The sequence below is a fragment of the Podarcis vaucheri genome (assembly GCF_965113315.1).
Source record: "Podarcis vaucheri genome assembly, chromosome: Z".
Classification (NCBI taxonomy): Eukaryota; Metazoa; Chordata; class Lepidosauria; order Squamata; family Lacertidae; genus Podarcis; species Podarcis vaucheri.
The window spans coordinates 44,897,786-44,918,478 of NC_138758.1; the positions used below are offsets into that span (position 1 = coordinate 44,897,786).

The window sequence follows — 20,693 nt, forward strand, 5'->3', positions numbered from 1 at the left end:
TGCCAGATTTTGGAGGGCGCCACAGGCTAAGTGTCCGGGTTGGAGAGTCAGTGTGCGCTCCCTTCCCTGTGCTGGGGCAGCCCGCTCCTCTCCTCTCAGCCACCCATCGGAGCATGCTGTCTCCGGCTCAGGGAAGCCCCTTTGCGTCCCCTCTGGGGCTGCCTGGGTGTCTGGTGGGTGCAATCGGGGACAGGGGCGGCGTGGGGTGGGCGTGTCTCTCCCACCCCTTTCTGGCCGCATCTCTGCCTGTGCGCCTCCCTGCGGAGTCTGCGAGTGGAGCAGGGAAGTGCCTGTGCAATCCCGGCACCAAGCAAAGATGGGAGGCCGTCTGGGTTGCGATCCAGGCGCCTCTTACTTACATGCAGCACCGAGCGCGCGTCAGACCATGTGATGTAAACGAGCCAGACCGAAGTCGCCCCCCCCTTAAAAAAGGTCGACAACTCTGGGAAATGGGGTGGGGGAGATATTTGCACCACGGTGCCGGATATGCTTAAGACGGCCCTGTCTGTGACCCTTGACTGTAAAGCAGATTCTTGCCATCGTTTGCTGAAATAGAGTAACCTCACTTCCATCCTTGCTTTGCCCTTTGAGGTACTTTGTTAGTGGAATGTTAAAATGGTATGTTCCAAAAGGGGGAGGAGAATGAAAGGCAAGAGAAAGGAGGGTGTTATGTATCAAAATACTCTGACTGCTTTGTCTTCCAAGCATGATTATGCCACCTTCACAAAAACAAGCCTAGAATGAACTTGGATGTGAAGGCCAAGCTAAGGAAAGTGGAGAGGGAAATGAAAGGAAGGGCATGAGAGAGAAATTTGATAAAGTTTGCATATTTAAATATGAATCTGCCTAATTTGCACTTTCTGAAATAACATGCACACCAGAACACAGCCAACTTTCAAAATTTACACTTCTCCAAATTTTGCAATGCAGTTTCCCACCCCAATAATATGCGCAGAAATGCATATAACCAAAGTAAAATGTGCATAAAAGATACTTGGGAAAACAAAGTAGAAAAATTCACTATAGCTGGGGAAATTGTCTTGCAAAAATGTGTCTATTAGACAAAATTGCATTAAAAATGTGTCTCTTAGGAGAAAATTGCAGTAAAATGCTGACAAATTTTCACAAGGACTTAAAAAAATAAATATTACAACCTGAAGTGGAGACCTGAACTTAATACTGGAAAACAGACAAACTGAAATGGATGATTTGCAAAGGTTTTTCAAGACACACGCTCCTATGAACCAGGCAGGCTGTCTTGCTAGTTCAGCAGGAAGGCAGTGTGTAGCCAGCCAGCAGAATGAACATGTTAATCTACTGAGCCGCTTGCCCTGCAATTGACCTGGGAGCGTCTTTGAGGCTCAACAAAGAGTGTTCCATCCAGCCTTTCCTAACTAATGGCAGGGAATGGGGCCTTCTTCTAGGGATCCAGAGGGGATAAGGTCCTCTATTAAGGACAAACAAAATCCTATTTCCTTTTAATGTCTGCGACCTCCTGACCCTCCCCAGATTCCCAGCTCCCTCATAGCTTGAATGCTTAGTGAAGCTTTCTACCTTCTTATTTTCTCCACTGCATAACAATTGTAAAGGGAGACAAATGCTTTAGAACAGCAGAACTACACTGTTAAATTGAGCAAGCAAGCCAGCAATTGTGTTTGTGTGTGTGTATTGATGGTGGAGGCATTAACTGCATCCCTCTAGGGTGATTGTCGACCAGAAAGGGTTGGATTTTGCAGACATATTTTCAAATCATTTGGTTCCTGTTTATTTATTGTATTTATTGGTTTTCTGAGGGACGCGGGTGGCGCTGTGGGCTAAAGCCTCAGCGCCTAGGGCTTGCCGATCGAAAGGTCGGCGGTTCGAATCCCCAAGGCGGGGTGCGCTCCCGCTGCTCGGTCCCAGCGCCTGCCAACCTAGCAGTTCGAAAGCACCCCCGGGTGCAAGTAGATAAATAGGTACCGCTTACCAGCGGGAAGGTAAACGGCGTTCCGTGTGCTGCGCTGGCTCGCCAGATGCAGCTTTGTCACGCTGGCCACGTGACCCGGAAGTGTCTCCGGACAGCGCTGGCCCCCGGCCAATAGATGTGAGATGGGTGCACAAACCCCAGAGTCTGCCAAGACTGGCCCGTTCGGGCAGGGGTACCTTTACCTTTACCTTTACCTATTGGTTTTCTGCAAAGTTATAAGCAGAGCAGCTCTCTCTCTCTCTCTCTCTCTCTCTCTCTCTCTCTCCCAACATTTATTTGTATACTACCTAATCAAAAAGAATAAATAGATAAAAGACCTCTAAGCGGTTCACATAAAATAATCTAAAACATCAAACTCTTAGAACAAGTGGACATAATAAAATTATAGATATATAGATCTATAAATATAGATAAAATCAAAATATAGATAAAATCAAAAGCTGAAATACATTGGGCAGCAACCAAAGGAATATAGCCCAGTTCTCTGCTAAAATGAATATCAGACAACTACATTTCAGTTTCACATCTAAACACAGATGTTGGAAAGTGTATGGTAACTAGGAGATGATATATTAGTTAGATATTATCCCTCCTTACTCAAGTTTGTGAGTACAGCAGAGTACATCCCTTTGCAGCAGAATAGGAAGCTGTTGATTCAGCTGGTTACAGCCTTTTTGATGAAGCAACCAGAATGCCTTGGTGCAGCTTGGATTCTTCCAGGTATTTCCCCCCTTTTATCCCACTTCAAACAATAACACAAAAAAGTCTTTTTATAATAAAATAGTGTTTACTTACAGATCACATTCAGTAGCAATCTGGAGGTACATTTGTGTGTATATAGGATGATGGAGTCAAAAGCAGTGGTAGAAGATGCGTGATGAAGGCAAACGAGCAAGATGAAGTAAGAGAGGGAGAGAGAGAGAGAGAGAGATACAGGACCAGCCCTTCTTATAGTTACGCACATCTCACCCAGGAGGAGTGGCTCCTGCAGGTTTGACAGGAAGTTCTCCCTGTTGGATCCACATTCCATTGTGTGTCCATTCTAGCAAACAGGACTTTGCTGCTCTTTCTGGATATCCCTCAAAAGAGGAAGCCTGTTGTATCACCTCTGAATCCCAGTTGCTGGGAATTGCACATGGGGAGAGCACTTTTGCACTTGTGTCCCGCTTGTAGGCTTCCCATTGGGGCATCTAGTGGGCTGCTGTGAGCAGAGAATGCTAGACAAGATAGACCTTTGGCCTGATCCAGCAGTTAGACTATTCATATTCATATTCTTGTTTATGTTATTTGTGAATGGAAGGGGTCACCATCTTTCTCCCTAAAGGCTAGACGGTCACTGTGGCCACAATTCCTTATCAAATATTCCAGGATTCTCAACTCACCATGACATATCTTTCCACTGCAATGTTTTCTTCATAGGATTTCCTGCCAACCGCGAGTGGAGCTAGGGGAAAAAATTATAGGTTGTAATAGTGGACTGTTTTTTCATTACATTATTAAGATCCAGGGTAAGCATCACAGCACTTTTTAAAAAATGACTCAATTCTTTGCTTGTTTTTACATTGATGTGTTCCTCCTAAATATATATATATCACACACACACACATCCTATTTCCATCATCCCTGACTAGCTAACTCAGAGATCTTGAAGCACAGCATCCTGGTAACATAAGGATGCTTGAAGAATGCAGTCTTTGCAAATGCAAAGGAACATAAGAAGAAGCCTTATACTAAGTCAGACCATTGGTCCACTTAGTTTTGTCTACACTGACTGGCAGTAACTCACAAGGACCTCTCCCAGCCCTTCCTGGAGATGCTGAGGATTGAACCTGTGGCCTTCTGCATGCACAGCAGATGCTCTATTCCTGAGCTATGGTCCTTCCCCAATAGCCATTGGTCCTTCTAACTCCATGTAGTCTACAATGACAGGCAGCTCTCCAGGCTTCCATATCTTGGGTGAGAAACTGATAAAACAATAATGTTCTAGACAAAACATGGTGCCCTTTAGATGATGTTGGACTCCAGTTCCCATCGGCCTTAGCCAGCATGGTCAGTGGTCAGGGGTAGCGAGAGTTAGAATCCAACAATATCTGACGAGCTACCCCTGCTGTGCTGAAATATGTTTGCATTGGAAGACACAGGCAGCCAACCACTACTGAGCTCTTCCTGTCTGGTGTATAATCTGGCTCTGTGTGTGTGTAACTTCTCTTGCTGGCTGAGAAAATCTGGATTGCTTTTGCTCACCTGCTCTCTCTTTTGTCAGGAGGTTCCATGGCTGGAGCAACCTCTCCTCACAGTCCACATCCGCGAATCATGAATAATGAGCTCATTCTAATTGCAAAAAGATGGGCCTCTGTTGCCTCTGCCAGAACCATTGCTTCCTTAAAGCAAGGATCAGGCCATGGAATTCCACAATATTGCCTCACTACAGACTGGGAGGGGAATATCGTAGCACATGGGCTTTTAGCGATTCCGTTATACATCAGATACACACAGAGTATCAAAGCAATTTGGGAAAAAAGAAATGACCTACATGTTTATTTATTTATAAAAAGAGGCCATTTTAAGTTGTCAGTTCAACAGTCTTTTGGCTGATTTGCAAAACAGGTGCTGATCTTGGAAAGGAAGCGCACATTTTAGAGAACCTGACACTATTTTATCAGAAATGCAAATAAACACAAATTGCAGTCTGTTTACAGCAGGACTGGGGCAAGCCTTTCTTCCATTGAGGGCTACATTCCCTTGGGAGTAATCGGTCAGGCAGATTACATGTTGGAAGTGTGCAAAGTCCAGAGCAAAACAAGCAACACTTTCTCTCTTCAGTCACCCTTCTTTGCTCCTTTTTTCTGATAGTGGAGGGACAGATCTCTGTTGCTTGCAGAGGGTTTTCCTCTTTCCCTATTCTTTTCCCATCAGTCTACCTGTTCTGACCCCCCTCTCATCCATCCTTCCCTCTCTCTTTCTCTGGGCTCTCTCCCTACCCATGTGAACTGCAGGCTGACCACTCCTCCTTTAGCAAAAAAACAAAAATGGCCAGGGCAGATGGGATTTGACTCAAGGAGTCAACCTGACATGTTTGCATGGTGATAGTGAATACAGTGGTACCTCGCAAGACGAATGCCTCGCAAGACAGAAAACTCGCAAAACGAAAGGGTTTTTGGTTTTTTGAGCTGCTTCGCAAGACGATTTTCCCTAGGGGCTTGCTTCACAAGATGGAAACGTCTTGCAAGTTTGTTTCCTTTTTCTTAAAACTGTTAATACAGTTGCGACTTGACTTCGAGGAGCAACTCATAGCACACGGCGTGGTAGCCTTTTTTGAGGTTTTTGAAGACTCTGGTGATTTTTGAAGCTTTTCCAAAACTTATCCGACACCGTGCTTCGCAAGACGAAAAAAACCGCAAGACGAAAAAACTCGTGGAATGAATTAATTTCGTCTTGCGAGGCACCACTGTACTTGGTAGTGAATACCTGGCAGAACCCAAAGTAAATTTATGGATGTAAGGCTTGGAGAATATGGTCATAGGTTCAGCAGTAGCTGGCAAGTGGGTGCTCACCTGACCTCCTGTCACAGGCATCAGTGTGACTTACTGGTAGGAGGAGGATCAAGGCAGCAACAAGGGTCTGGTGCAAAGGCACCATTGGGAACACCAGGTCACCTCCACCGGGACACTTGCCGTGCGTCAGCCTCACCCCTCCTTCCTCTTCCCAGAATGCTGCAGCAATACTGGTGATGGGAGCTCAGGCGATCACCCCCTTTTCTGCTGATTGCTACTTGCATAGCCATCTGGTTGGCTGGTGTGAGAACAGAGTGCTGGGCAAGGCCCTTTGGTCTGATCCAGCAGGGCTCTTCTGTTGTCCTGATACACAATAGCTAGGATCTAAAATAAATCATACTACAATATTTATTCTCACATGGATCCCTACAGGGGTGCCCAAACTTCTTTCAAAGAGGGCCAGATTTCATGAAGTGAGCATGCGTAAGGGCTGGCCAAAGTTGTTGACCTTTTTTTAGGAAGGATTGAGCTTTTGAGGGGATTTTGCTCCAGGAAATAAACTGCCACAGGGCCCCAGATTAGGCCCCCGAAACAGACTTTGGACATGCCTGTGGCCTACTAAATCTACTGACAATCAATGTCGTTCAGGATCCCCCCCCCCCCCCAAATATAGGAAAAAGAGGAAGAGAGAAAATTATCCAACAATTTTATGAATTTCATGGTGCAGAAATGTTCTGGGTCTTGCTTACCCTTAGAAATGCGTAATTTGTGAGCTATTATCTCTGCAATAGGCAGAGTCCACGTATTCTTATACCACAGCGAGATGTTTAAATCCTGGAAATTCCACCTAATTCCAGCATCCACCTAAGAAGTTCCTTAGTTTGGAAACGTGCTGTTTCATTATCTCATAAGTTTAGAAGGTCAGGTTGTGGGAAGCCTTGGGTGGGGCATTTATTTATTTGTTTGCTTGCTTGCTTTTGGTACTGTATTTCTTTAAAAAAAAATCCATCCAAAGTTTTGATGCCAGAGGGCATTCCCAACATAAGTTGAAGAATATTCTCCTATTGTCGCAACTATGCCAACAATTCTACGGTGCATTTGATGTCCTGTCAGAAAGCTGCACAAGAGTACAATGCCACCCATGCAGAATTTTAAAATGACATTCCCTTAATGTAAGCTGAGGTAGATTTATAGAACTTAGAAGATGATGATTTATTAAATTTGTATACTGCCCTGTACCCACAGGTCTCAGGGCAGTTCACAGGATAAAATCACAATATAAAACCACAAAATACATAATCAAAATAAAAACAAAAACAACCCAATACACCCCCCTCCCTGCCAAAACATTTTAAAAGGGCATTGGATGACAATCAACCAAAGTCCTGGTTAAAGAGAATTGTTCTTGCCTGGCACCTAAAGCTGTGTAATAAAGGCGCTGTGCAAGCCTTCCCCAGAAGAGCATTCCACAGATGGGGAGCCACTGCAGAGAAGGCCCTTTCTCATGTTGCCACCCTCCAGACCTCTCGTGGAGAAGACACACAAATATATTGCAGTCCACTTAAGAGTCATTTCTTTTCAATTGTAGGTTCCTTCTCCCAGGTAAGCTTAAGACCTTCTAATGTTTAAAAAAGGTAAAGGACCCCTGGATGGTTAAGTCCAGTCAAATTCGACTATGTGGTATGGCACTCATCTCCACTTTCAGGCCGAGGGAGCCAGCGTTTGTCCACAGACAGCTTTCCGGGTCGTGTGGCCAGCATGACTAAATCACTTCAGGTGCAACAGAACACTGTGATGAGTGGCAGAGCACACGGAAACACCATTTACCTTCCTGACACAGCAGTACCTATTTATCTACTTGTGCTGGTATGCTTTAGAAGTGGTAGGTTGGCAGAAGGTGGGACAGAGCAATGGGAGCTCACCCTGTTGCACGGATTCGAACTGCCGACCTTCTGATCAGCAAGCCCAAGAGGCACAGTGGTTTAGACCACAGAGCTACCCATGTCCACTTCTAACGGTCACATAGATTTATCAAGAAGTTCCATATAAATAACAGATACCAGTCCTCTGTCCCAATGGCCCAGGTATAATAACAAATCCTCTAGATTTAGTAAGGGATCTAGTAACTTGTGCCTTAAGGGCAGGATCAGCCAATAAACATCAAAACATATCTGCCCTGGATCTCCTACAGCTAGCCTGACTTGCTCACTAAAAATTTGAACATTATTGGTACTAAAATCACATAACAAGTTCTTTTTCTCCCAGGATAAAATGATTCTCCTCAGGTTCATATCCCTAACCTGTGGGAGGCAGCTTAATGGCAGCAGTGATGAATATCTCAAATGCCAGGCCCTCCCCTGTAGAACCTATCAGATGTTTAGGGTGGAGGGCACTCTTCATAGTTCTGCCACCCCCCAGAAGCTCGGAGTGGTGATGATGGCTCAGGAGAGGTCCTTCTCTGCAGCAGCCCCTAAACTGTTGTTCTCCCTCCACACAAAAGTGCATTTGGCAACCTTATTGTACAGCTTCCTTCAAATTATGAAGACACATCTTTTTACTCTACTCTTTTGTCACGTGAGATGTATATTTTCAGGAACCACCCTTTATGTGATTGCAAGTTTTTTTTTTAAAAAAAAACCTGTTTTTAATGTGTTTTAGATTGTAACCCACCTAGAGATTGTGGGGTAAAGTGATGATGAAGAGGAGGACTAGGTCATGATAATAACAGTGGCTTATGTGTTGCTGGTGACATGCTCAAAAATCCATGGCATTTGAGCTTTTGTCAAATGGGAAGGAAAGCACAGTTCATTCTAAGGGCACATCCGTTACCTTGGCTTTTGACAGTTGCAGTATTTTGTTTTGTGGGACCCGCCTCTTCATTTGAATTCATACTGTCCTGTTCCATTTGGAACAGTTCTCCTTGTTTTATAATTATAAAGGGCTTTGCTTGTTTTCATATCTGTATATTATTCCCTGCCTGGGACCTTATGATGAAGGGTGGGTACAAAATCTTGTACATGGACAAATATGTAGGTGGTCCCAGGCCTAATGAGATCTGACTCTGTTTAAGGCAGCTTCCTACATTCCTGTGCCCAAAGTTTCCAAGAGCCCTGGCAAATTGTGATTTTATGCCAGCCTAGGATGGCCACAGCAGTGAAGGGCTATCACCTTCCAGGCCTACTTATAGGTTTCATGAAGGCATCTGATTAGCTACCACTGGAAACAGATTGTGGCTTAGATTGGTTTTAGTGTGCAGCAGGGCTTGGGGGATCTCACCTTCCTCTGCCTCCTCTGTTGGCGATGAAGCTTCCAGTGCCTATCATGTTACTAGACCTTCAGTGTTCCCTCCCTTCTCTCAGCATAATGTTTTCCTCTGTGGTAGGACTTCTGGAATCTTTCCTGTAGAGGATTGAGACACTATGTCAGGAAGGAAAATCCACATGGATTTCAACAGGAAAACTCCTCAAGGAGGAGCTGACCTGAATCGAGTACCCTCCTGGTTCCATGAAGAAGAAGGAGAAAAATCCTCCCTTCTGCGGAGGAACATTGGAACATCCTCGCTGCTGCTGAAACTGCACTGATGCTTCCTAGTCAGTGATTTCCCCAGTAGCTACTTTTGAAGGATCTCCACAGCTTTGAAAGCAGAGCACTACAATGGAAGATCTGTCTGGTGCCAGACGGTGGGGACCCAGTTATCAGTGTTGAGATCCTTCCAGCCCCTGGTGAAAAAGTCTGCCAGGTTGGGGGGGGGGACCAGAGGTGACCCAGCCCCCGTCATTCTGCATAATTTGGGTGCAAAGAGAGAGTGGCATGTTGTGAAGAGGCAGGGAGGGACATGCATGAAGAAGGGAAGCGTTGCCTAGCAATGGGAGGACACACATATGTATGTGTGGCATGTGCATTCCCAGAAGCACCCATAACAAATGTGTCAGCAGAGAGGACAGATGGGAGGGTCTCCTTACATGACCTGTACCATGGTGAAGAAGAAGGAGGAGGAGGAGGAGGAGGAGGAGGAGGAGGAGGAGGAGGAGAAGAAATTGCCATAGCAGGAGGAAGCCAATGTGTCAGCAGGGAGGGAACACACATTTATGCTTGCTAAAAACATTTGAACAGGTTGTGGCATCGTTCAGGAAGGGAAGGGAATTAGGTCATTAACTCTGGCTCAATAAATGGAAAAGACTCTTGGGAATTCATCCCAGGCACCAAAGTCTCTCCACCCCCACCCCAACCCCAGTTTTGCCCTGCTCTTTACTTTATGTAAATTCCTGATGCAATCCACTGAAATCAACTTCCTTTCACCAAAGCAACACCCAGCTGCTGCTCCAGTTCCTGCCTTCGCTTCTTCGGTTAAAGAGACAGGAAGCTGCTCTTGCATGATAGCCTTCTTCCATTCCTTGCAAGCTCCTCACCCACCTTCATTTGGCAAAATGTGACCTCCTACCCCAAATCCAGAACTCTGCTCACCTGGGAAAGCTGGGCAGGGTCTTGCTCTACCTGATGCAAGCTTTATAATACGAGAGAGAGAGAGAGAGAGAGAGAGGTTCACTTTCGAACATTGCAAAACGAAGCCTGGGTCTGATCTGGATGGGATCTTAACTGTTAGGAAGGGCAAGTGTGATCAGGGTGGGTGGGTTATTGCTAAACCAGTCTACATTGTAAATGCTGGCAGATTGTTGCTATTAGCATAGGGGTGTGGAATCTCAGGCCCAGGAGCAAAATGCAGCCTCTTATGCATGTATATCCAGCCGTTGGAACTCCCCCCTCCCCATAAGCCACACCCCTTTATTGGCCCAGGCACCTCTGTCCAGCCTTTGGGTCATTCCCAGGTCACACTGGCCCAGCTCCTCACCTTAAGTGCTTAAATGTGCCCCTAAACTGAGACAAGGCCTCTTTGGTCACCTGGGTGGAGGGTGGAGGAGGCAGGTGGCATATATAGAAGCCTCTTAACTTTGTATAGCAGGGACATAGCATTACAAAAGGCAAGCATCTTCTCAGTTCTGCACCCACTTTTGCTTCTGATCCCACCCACCTCCAGCTATGGACTGCAGAAAAGGTCCCATTCTTGTCCCTGACCCAAATTCATTAGTTTCTGATTTAATGGTCTTCTAAAGGCTAAGCCATGTGGCTCATTTATTGATAGGTCAGTGGCTCAGTTTAACACCATCTCCAGATGGCAGATTTTTGCTGGAGAGATTCAAGTCCATTCTGGATATTGAAGGCTTGCACAGTTAAAGCACATCCTTCTGTCACCCTAGTGCAACAGATCTACTAGATATTCATAAAAATGACTTCTCGTGGTTAGGAATGTGATGGGAAATGTACTGGAAGAGACTTGGGGGCAATCTGATGGTTAAAGGGAAGGCATATAAACCCCAAAAGCAAATCAGAATGAATGTTCATTGCCATATAAGCCTTCCTACAAACATATCAGAACAAATCATTGATACAGAGAGTGCCAAACCTCTGCAGAACCTTGGTACAAACCAAATCAGGATGAATGGTCTAGGTTGCCTAGAGCTGCCCCAAGTCTTTAAGGCCCATTTGAAAGAGGAAGCCAAGTGTATATCCATGGGGGGGGGCTTTCCACAAAGATGGTGTCAACACCAAAAAGGCCCTGCCCTGTTGTGCTTTTAGAAATCCTTTTAAGCAGCTTTGCAAATAAGAGTGAGGCACTGATGCCCTATGTTTCTTGGTTTCCTTTGTGCAGGTTATCCCCTTCCCAATGTCCTGCGACATGCAGGGGGATTGTGCTTGTCGGGACCCCAGCGCCCAAGAGCACAGCCGACGGGAGCTTCGCGCCTTCAGCTTTGGATAATACCAAGATGGCAGAAGAGAAACCACCTCCAAAGGCTAGGAGAGAGGCATCGTCACTTACCCCATTTTTGTTGGTATTGTGTGTATTTTTTTCCTCATTTGTTTAAAACAAAACAATTTCAGCTGCTCAACTCAATGGTGTTTCTGCACCAGGGACCTGTAGAACTCAACCAGTCTGCCTTTAATTTCTTTGCCCAAGGAGAACTGAAATTTGGGGTGGGGGTGGAGGGTGGAGGGAGAGGCAGGCTCTTGTATTAGACATATCTTACCTAGCAAGAAGAAGCAAAACAGGAAATGGCAAATAGTTGAGTCAAAGAGGACTTTTTTAAAACAACAACAAAAATGTGCCAGGAGACGAAGGAGGAGGCATCATGTCTGATGCAATTGTGCATCCACCTCGTTTGAACAATGTGTGGTTTGGTTTGTGGGTTTGTATGTCTTTTGGTTTAAGTCCCTCCTCCTCTTTTGTATGCAGATTAAGGCAAAAAAAAATACCAAGCCATATATAAATATGTACCTAATATTTATAGAGAAGTTGGCGGGGGCGGGGTGGAGAGAGGGAGAGAGGGAGAGGAGCATGCCATGGCAACAGAAGAAGGAGTGCATTGCCTTGGCTGCCTTCAGTGTTGTACACTCAGACTCCCTTCATGTTCAATGAGGGTGTGAGAAAAAGGAAGGAAGGAAGGAAGGAAGGAAGGAAGGAAGGAAGGAAGGAAGGCCAGTAAGCCATTTGGTTTGTTGTGGTTGGGTTGGAAAGAAGAAGAAGAGGAGGGGGGGGGAGAAAAAGAAGAATTGCTTGCCAGCTTTGCAGACAAGGAGAGGGGGCTTCCTGAGATGCTTAAGCCTGTGCTTGAGGGAGAGGATGCATTTCTGTGGCAAAGAGCTGAAGGTCAAGGGGGGGTGGCTTCAGCTGCTAAGCTGGGGGTGAAGGATGGAAGTCCCTCTGCACCACCAATGGGGAACGGAGAAGAAAAGGAAGCAGAAGAAGGTCAACCAAACCTCCATCCTGCTGCTGCTGTTACTCTTGCTGCTGCTATATCCCGTAAAACTGATTCCCTTACTGTGTCAGGAACAGGGTGCTGCTTAACCTCCAAGCAACCAAACAGTCTGCCTTAAACCGCTTTACCGGTTGCCTGCCTTCCAAACCACCTCGGGGTTCCTCCCCACCTTCCTTTCCTCAAGCACGACAAAGAAAAACAAGACACCAATCAGCCCCCCCAAACATATCCAACTAAGTTCTCTTCAGAGTAGACCCCCTTGAATTTGATGGCCCTAGCCCACTTAGGTTTGCTCATTTCAGTGGGTTGGATGCGACCAATAACCCTCAAGGCCCAAAATGAAATTTCAGCAGCAAACAAAGCCTCGTGAGGGCATGTGGCTTTTCCATCACCTGATCAGCCTTTCTCCTCCAAATATAAAATCCCTGAGACAATGACCCAACCTGTGACTGAGGAGAGAGAGGGGGGCCTTTCCCAAAGTGATAGAAGCTACCTGGTGCAAGACCCTTGAGCTGTGTGGAACAACCCTTATCAGTATTAACCTCTCGGGCAGGACCCCACAATGCTCCTGCCATTGCCTGTCTAACCTCTTCCACACCATCATATCTGGAGTCAGCTCTTGGTAGCTACCAGCTTTCCCCCATCCTCTCTGTCTCTCAATCATTGGACTCCATGTGCAATTTTGCTGCTAGAACTCTAAATTCTGCACACAGGGGCCTGGGCTTGTACAACTTCAGGGTCTCCTATCCCTGCAGGGAATCTGAAGAACTGACTACAATTCCCTCTGGTGTCTGCCAAAAGAAGAAGAAGCCAAGTGTTAGATGGGCCGGTGATGGAACAGGCACACAATTTGACTTGTTGCCAGGATTGTTTGCTTGCCATTTTGAAAAAGCAGTAGCCCCATCTTGACATAACTGGATGCCATTATGGGGAAGAAAAACCACAGCACTGGCCACTCATGTGATTCGGCAAACTAGGTTCCCCACATCTATCCTTTGTATTTCAATTCTAGCAAATTGTGGGGGGGGGGCTATTTGCAGCCAATGGAAATATTTCAAGTTTAAAAGAACCCTGGTCTTTGCAAATGTTAACTGTTGCTAACTGATTCTCAAATTGGACATGCCTGTGCATCAGACATAAACATAAACTGGTTTAATAGTCCTTCTCTCACTCCTAGGAATTCTGGGAACCTTTAACAAAGAGTTCTCAAAAAACACCCAGAACCCAACTGACTTTCCCAGTATTCTTCAGGGAAAGGCATGGCAAGGCCAAATTAAATGGCATGTGGAGGGAATGTATGTGCAGGTCTGCAGCTCTACCTCTTTCTAAGCAGCTGTGGGGGGCCTCTGAATTGAATCCTGCTGGTGGCACTTGGGAAAGAAAGGGTTAACCTTTTCCTGCTGCCATGCCATTTACTCAAAACAAATCACCCCCAACACACACACACACACACACACACACTCAAACTATGGTTTGGAGACATTATTCTCCACCACCATGCAAAATATCATTCTATAGTCCCAAATCCATCCAGATATAAGTGAATTTAAGATGGGAATCTTTTCCCATCTGAGAACATCTTTTTAAAAACAAATTCCAGCTGAAATACACAAGGGAGTATGCTTGGGGATGGGCATGGGGTGTGACTTTAAAAAGGCAAGTGAATTTGATTTGTCAGAAACATTCTTACCCAATAATTTCCTACAGAACTTCCTTGTGGCTGTCTCGGCCCCAGTTGCTTTAAAAAGCACCAACTCTGTTCATGAATAAGAATTGGGAGGGGGGAGGATTCAGTTTGGTTTGTATTTCAGTGGAAACCTATGTAATTCACACTTCCCCAAAACAATCCACAGGCTAAAATGCTGCTGTCCTTCGGATTTCACACTTCTTTAGAATTTGCAATGCCAAATAATACATGAAAAAATGCAAATATTCAGAAAAAGTGTGCAGTAAAAACACCACATTGGTAAAAGCAACATAGAAAAAAGCATTATACTTTTGTGAGCTGCTTAAATGCTGTCCTGGTATTAAGCAGGATATAAATATACAAAATAATAATAACATGAATGATAAATTATTATGACTATGGAAAATGGCTCGCAAGAATATGCATATTAGATAAAATTGCATACAAAGTAGGTTTATTAGGTTAATTTCATTCTAAAATGCCGCCAAATTTTCATAAGGACATAAAAAATTGCACACGGATGCAGAAATGAACTTAAGTTCAGAAACTGAAATTAAGATTGGGGGGAAAATGAGAAAATGAAATTGGACAGAATTGTCTATCCCTGTTAGTTTGCATCCTATTCCATGTTAACCAGCTCCTGAAATAATTGGGAAACTGCTTTTATTCTCCTAACTCCACCCATTCCATACTGTTGCTGTGTTCAGGTGGGAGTCATTCACGTGTCCACGAATTAGGGGTTGCATCAGTTGAAATGGATGTGGTGCTCTTGTACTACAAGCCTGCGTCCTCTTCACAGCACTCCAATCAGCCAAAAGAAAGAAAAAGAGCTAGCCTTTTTGCAATGAGGAAAGTGGTGGGGAAATGCACTGGAAACTGTGGAGTAACATTCATTTGACACAAGGTTGCAGGGGCAAAACCAGACTTTATTTCATCTGGGTCAAAGACCCAGCTTGGCACACACATCCCATGTGCATTTGCATATATACACACACACACAGCCTGGGAGCCTCATTGACGCTCCAGGGCAAAAAGGCTCTGCAAGGTTGTATAACCTCCCTGCAAACAAATAAGAATAAACAATAAATAGCCAGCATTGCCCAGTTTGCAACCTTTGTGCACGCAAATCAGTTCAAATGTGCAAGGGACAGGTGATTTGAAAGCAATCAAAAGAGAACATCGCGCATATTAAACCACTTTGAGTTGTTGTTTTTTTAATCATCAAGTGGTGTATAAATTTTCTGAAACAAATATACAAATGCTAAGGGCAAATGACTCCTCCTAGAAGTTTCACCACCCTCCACCCTGTCAAACCTATTGGGCTGGGTTGGTGGCCTGGATTTTCTTGTCCATCAAGATGATGAGGAGGGTTTTAGCCGCTGGAAGGTGCTTTGGAAGCAGGACTCAGCTACCTCCATTCTGGTGTCACTTGGTTGCAACTGTCGGTTTGTTCTAGGTTTTACCTGTGTTTTGTTTCTGTCTTTAGAGAGAGAGAGAGAGAGAGAGAGAGAGAGGTTTGTTTGTTCGTTTGCTTGCCTGCTTTTTAAACCTGAAAGATTCTCAACCAACATTTCCTGCTGCAACTGATTTGAGTGGCTACTGAAGAGAAGAAAGGAAAAGACAAAAGAGGGTGGTGCAAAGAAAGGGGAGAGGAGAGGCAATGTTATTGCTGGGACTGCACATGTTTTCAAGGAAATGTCCATTTCTAACAACTAAGGACAGTCAGACAGAGAGACTCAAATAACTTGAGGGCTTTATAATATGTTGGGCACAAATCTCATGAAATATTATCTTGTGCAAGTCTTCCGGAGATAGCTCAGAGGGGAGTCAGAGAATTGGGTTCATTGTCTAATCCAGGGTTGGCCAACATGCTGCCCTCCATCCCTGGCTGTTTGCTATGCTGACTACAGCTGGTGGGAGTTGGAGTCCAATAACGTTTGCCAATTTCGGTTTGCCCTGATTCCTTTTTCCCTTATGCTTTGTAGTACTTCATAGGCATCTGCCTTTTCCCTTGGTATGTCTGTCATTTGTGTGTGTGTGGGAGGGGGGGGTTACTTTAATTTCTCCCAAGATGTTTTTGAGGGCAAAGAAATTGCATCTCTCCCCCTAACCCAGTCCACACTGATCAGACTGTATTTGATACAACTTCCAGTGTTTCACAGCTCTCCTAACCGCACGGACTAAATTCAAAAGAACAACAGCACACACAAAAAAAAGAAGAATGCAAAAGAAGGCGGCTGCTAAAATGATTAGACAGATGATCCCAGTTCTTGGGGAAAACATCAATGTTTTCTCATTAAGAAAAAAAAATCATTTACTGGATAGGTAGTGCAGGATTAGCAGAACAGCTAGGTCAGCCACAGATTGCAAAGTTTGTGGGGGATGTGGGGCACCATCTCTGTCTGCCTTTGGACTTTCTATACAGGACTGGGCTGCCATGAAATTTGCTGCATGTATAGCATGATTAATACCTTAACATTCTAATATATGTGTGTGTGATATATGCAGTATACTAATTCTAACAGTATAATATGTGTTGTTTTACAGGAGGGATGAGGAGACTCTCTTTCCTGATGTTGCTGGACTCCAACTCCCTTCATTCCTGAGCACTAGCCCTGCTGACTATAGCTGCTGGGAGTTGGAGTCCAATAATACCTATAGATTCACCAGTTTCCCCATCCCTGATATAGACAATAATGATGGATCTCAAATCTTACCTCTGCCGTGAATTCACTAGGTCTGAGGAGGAACTGAGGAGGTCTTCCAGATTGCATTGAACTGCACATCCCATTATCCATGACCATTGACCATGCTGGCTGGGGCAAATGGGAGTTGAGAGTCCAGCAACATCTGGAGGAGTTATTGTTCCCCGTCCCTATTTTACCACACACACTTTCACAGCTCCATCCCTTGTCCACCCCATAGTCCAAGGCCATTTCTAGAATCAGTGTTCCTCTTACTTCCTCAAGCATGATCTTGCTGATCATGGAAGTCATGTTGATCTGGACAGCATTTACTACCAATGCATGATGTTGGTTAGGTTAGGGGAGAGTAATGCTCTTAACTGTGGGTGGTATGTGTTGCAAAGGATTGTGGGAGCAGCCACTAAGTGTTCCTGCTGATGAGTTTATACCCAGTATGGTAACTAGGAGACAATTCTTCAAAATGTTCACTAGTCCTCAACATATCCCAAACCAGCTCCTTCTTCATTGCTCAGGTCACAAAACTGGAAAACAATTACACTGCCCTACTTGACTCATATGTGACCAACATATATAAAGTACACCAAACAGTCACTGCTTGTACCACCCTAAGGATTTAGGAGAAGACAGGGCCAACCCAAAGCTTCTTCTAGAAGCAAAGGACAAAATGGTGCCCAGTCAGTACACATACAGGTTCCAGCTAGTTGATCTAAATTTCTGTGTTCATGTCTTCCACCATATCAGAGTGCTGAGGAGGTACAGAGCAGGCTAGCTTATGGAGAATTGTTGGATGGGACTTGTACCACCACCACCGCATCACCAGCATACACTACCGGAGGCAGCTCCCCCATTTCCTCATGCTTACTGAGGCAGATAGTAGCTATAGTTCAGCAACATCTGGAGGGCCAAAGGTTTCCCACCATTGGTGTAATGATAATGGCCCAGTATAGGCAGAGCAGCCTAATGTTTTTGCAGCACAAACAGAGAAGTGTCTCAATTTTGCTGCACAACTGGACCAAGGCCAATTTGCTCTCCCTGGCTCATCCCTTCTCCAGCCTAGGAACAGGAGGTCCTGGTACAATCAGGCAGACTCTTCCTTGGGAGTGGGGCCTCTTTGTTTCCCAAGTTCTGCAAAAGTGGAAATTTTTGGCCTGTGTGTCAGGCAGGTATGAAAGAAGCTGCACTAGCTGATTTCAGACAGGGGACATAGCCAATCTTTTCTGGAGAGGCTGGGGGTTGAAACTGAGACTTGCATTCAAAGCATATACTCTTCCAATAAGATAAGGCCCTTTCGCTAACAGCATAACAAGGTATATTTTCATTACCCATTCCATAGCACCTACCTTTGTCCCAAGTCAAAGCTTTTCCTAGAACCAGAGATCACCTCTTTGTATCAAGCTTCCATGTGTGTTGGGAAAAAGGTGCAAATCACTAGCAGTGGCTGAAATATACCCTTACTGTTGCTGCTTCAAGAGAAAAACAGACTTGCAAAGTGTTAGCAGGTTTGAGTCATGTGTTCCTGTGCTTCCAAACAGTTAAAATGGCAGATTTCTCCATTCTGTAGAGCTTTGTGTACACTCACATGGAAAGCTGCAGACATTTGCACAACCTGACAGTAGAAATGGGTTGGCAAGACAAATGAATGCATAACTAACACTGACCAGACTAGTCATGCTGCTTTCACATAGCTAGCCCCTGCCCTGAGTGCTAAGTGGTTGCGTGTTTGAGAAGAGGTAGAATGTAGCTGACCTAGAAACCCACCTAGTGGCTGGATCTTTTTGGCCCCCTAAAGCTGGGAAAAGGCCAAAAGGAATGCTTGTGAAACACACGTTTCCCACCCCACTCATCTCAAAACACACATTAGACCCCAAAGGCAGAGAAGGGGCAAACAGAGCATATTTGCAGCCCACAGGAATGCCTGACACAGAGATAGTTCGAGAGCCCCAGTCCCAAAAATCACAGAGGCCTGCAAGTTATTTTGAACACAAGTGGGGAAATGTATGTCTCCTTCCCCCAACCCTCTAATATTGCTGGGACCATCAGTCCCAGTCAATGTGGCCAATAGCCAGGGGTGATAGAAGCTGGAATGCCACAGGTTCTTCACACTGCCTTGGGGAAAAGTAGTGAGGCTTACATTTCAGCCTCTGGTTCAGGTTTCAAAAGTAGGTCTGAAGCCATCTTTCCTGCTTTGTTCTCCATCATTTCTCAATAAGGAGGTAAACAGTGTAATGTACCAAAGCCATACTCTGCTGATTGTAGAACAAAAACACTTTGATGCGCACCATGATCCTGTGCCCTAAGCAGGTAACTCAGTGTTTTCAGAGCTGAAAGCATACCTGTGACTCAGATTTAGCAAGGGCAACTGAATGTACAGTCACGGGTGGTCACAGAGTAGGCCCTCCCATACACACACACACCACACCACACCACACCACACCACACCACACCACACCACACCACACCACACTCTTATTGGGCTATCTGGAGGCCAACCAGCACTCTACCATCAACCCCTTTGCTGGATCTGGCTGATGGACTTAAGGGTTTAATTTTCACCAGCAAGAGGAGCAAGAGGGATGGGAAATTGATTTGTGGGGTTTACAGCGCTTGAGCGCCTGGGACATAAACTGCTCCGACTGAAGTTATGGGTCTGTCTCTCTATTCCTTTGAAACAAAACACAAGTGTAAGGGGGGAGTAGACCCCATTTGCTGCTGCCTTCAAGAGAAGCAGAATACGTATTTTGAGCTATATCCGAATATAATATAGTAATATTTGCAAATAAAACTGTGATCTCTTCTAGTGCAACATATATAGATATAAATATATATATATTGATAGATAATATAATTATTCCTATTACCAACTGCTCCTCCATAATGATAAACCATATTATATCATTTTTTTATTGTTACAGTTATGATGGTTACACTTATTGGTGATTTTATTATGGAATTTGTACTTTAGGCATCAGCTCCAAGTCAGTGTCAACCAATACTTATCCCCGCCCCCCCCAAAAAAAAAGTTAGATGGAACTATTTGCATAAGAGTTCTACGGGTCTACTGTATAAGCGAGAAAGAGAGAGAGAAGTAAGAAGGAAATTGGAGGGACAAAACAAAAACACAGTTTAAACCTTATTTTGGTACCTCATGCCTGTACTTTTGCTGCTCCTGGTTATTTTACTTGTTCCGTTGCTGCGTTCGTTTGTTTTTAACAAATCTAATTTAAATCTCCAAGCAATATATAAAGATGTAAATAGTAAAAAAAAAACCACCTTATTTATTAAGATTGTCATCTTTTTTAAGAAAAATTATATTTACACAATTGTTCATCTAATTTATTACCTTTTTAGTAGTACAGTTATTTTCTCTATGATTGTACTGGTGTTGTTGTTTTTTCCTGTTCAGGGTCTTTGTTTAAATGTCATTTTTTTTACAGGTCTGGTATTTGTTCATTTTCAATTATTCTCTTCCTCCCCATACCCTCCCTCAGTTTTTCAGGTAACTGGTTATATTTCACATATCCAAATAATAATAATTTTTTCCCCATCATGCATCAGCACTATTTTCCCATTGTCTTATTCCTGTATGTTAAAGTTATATATATGTGGTCTTTACCTGAGAAAACAAAGACTCAAAAGCAGCAGTATAAAAGCTTGTATTAAAAGAGTTCTGAACTTGATGGATGTTCTTTTTATTATTCCGATTCCAGTGACTTCAGCTTCCTTCCTTTCATGTACTGTTCCATGGGGCTAAGGAAATGAACAATTACTGCAGCACAATTGAGAAACAAACACCATTCACTTCCTACAGAGGAAAGATCTACTTCTCACCTATCTCACCTACCTAGGTCTCAGTAATACACACCAGGCTGGCTCCCTCATCTGTGATCAAGTTGCAAACGAGCAAGGTCTTATTATGAACCCACCTAGTGTGGTAGTCAGGCTACCTTCTTTTCTTTGGCAATCACTCAGTCTTCCATGAACACAGTCTTAACAGTGTGTCCATAAGTGATCAACACCTTCCAACGTTAC

General features: G+C 44.5%; 1 protein-coding gene across 1 annotated transcript in view; it reads left to right on the forward strand.

Moving 5' to 3' along the window:
• Window positions 1-20,329, forward strand: part of PAPPA (pappalysin 1) — a 243,570-nt gene extending 223,241 nt beyond the window's left edge. Inside the window, exon 22 of the mRNA XM_082208779.1 lies at window positions 11,168-20,329. Within this exon, the coding sequence (XP_082064905.1) occupies window positions 11,168-11,275 (108 nt within the window). The 3' untranslated portion in view covers window positions 11,276-20,329. The remainder of the gene's footprint in view (window positions 1-11,167) is intronic.
• The last annotated feature ends 364 nt before the right edge of the window (window positions 20,330-20,693 follow it).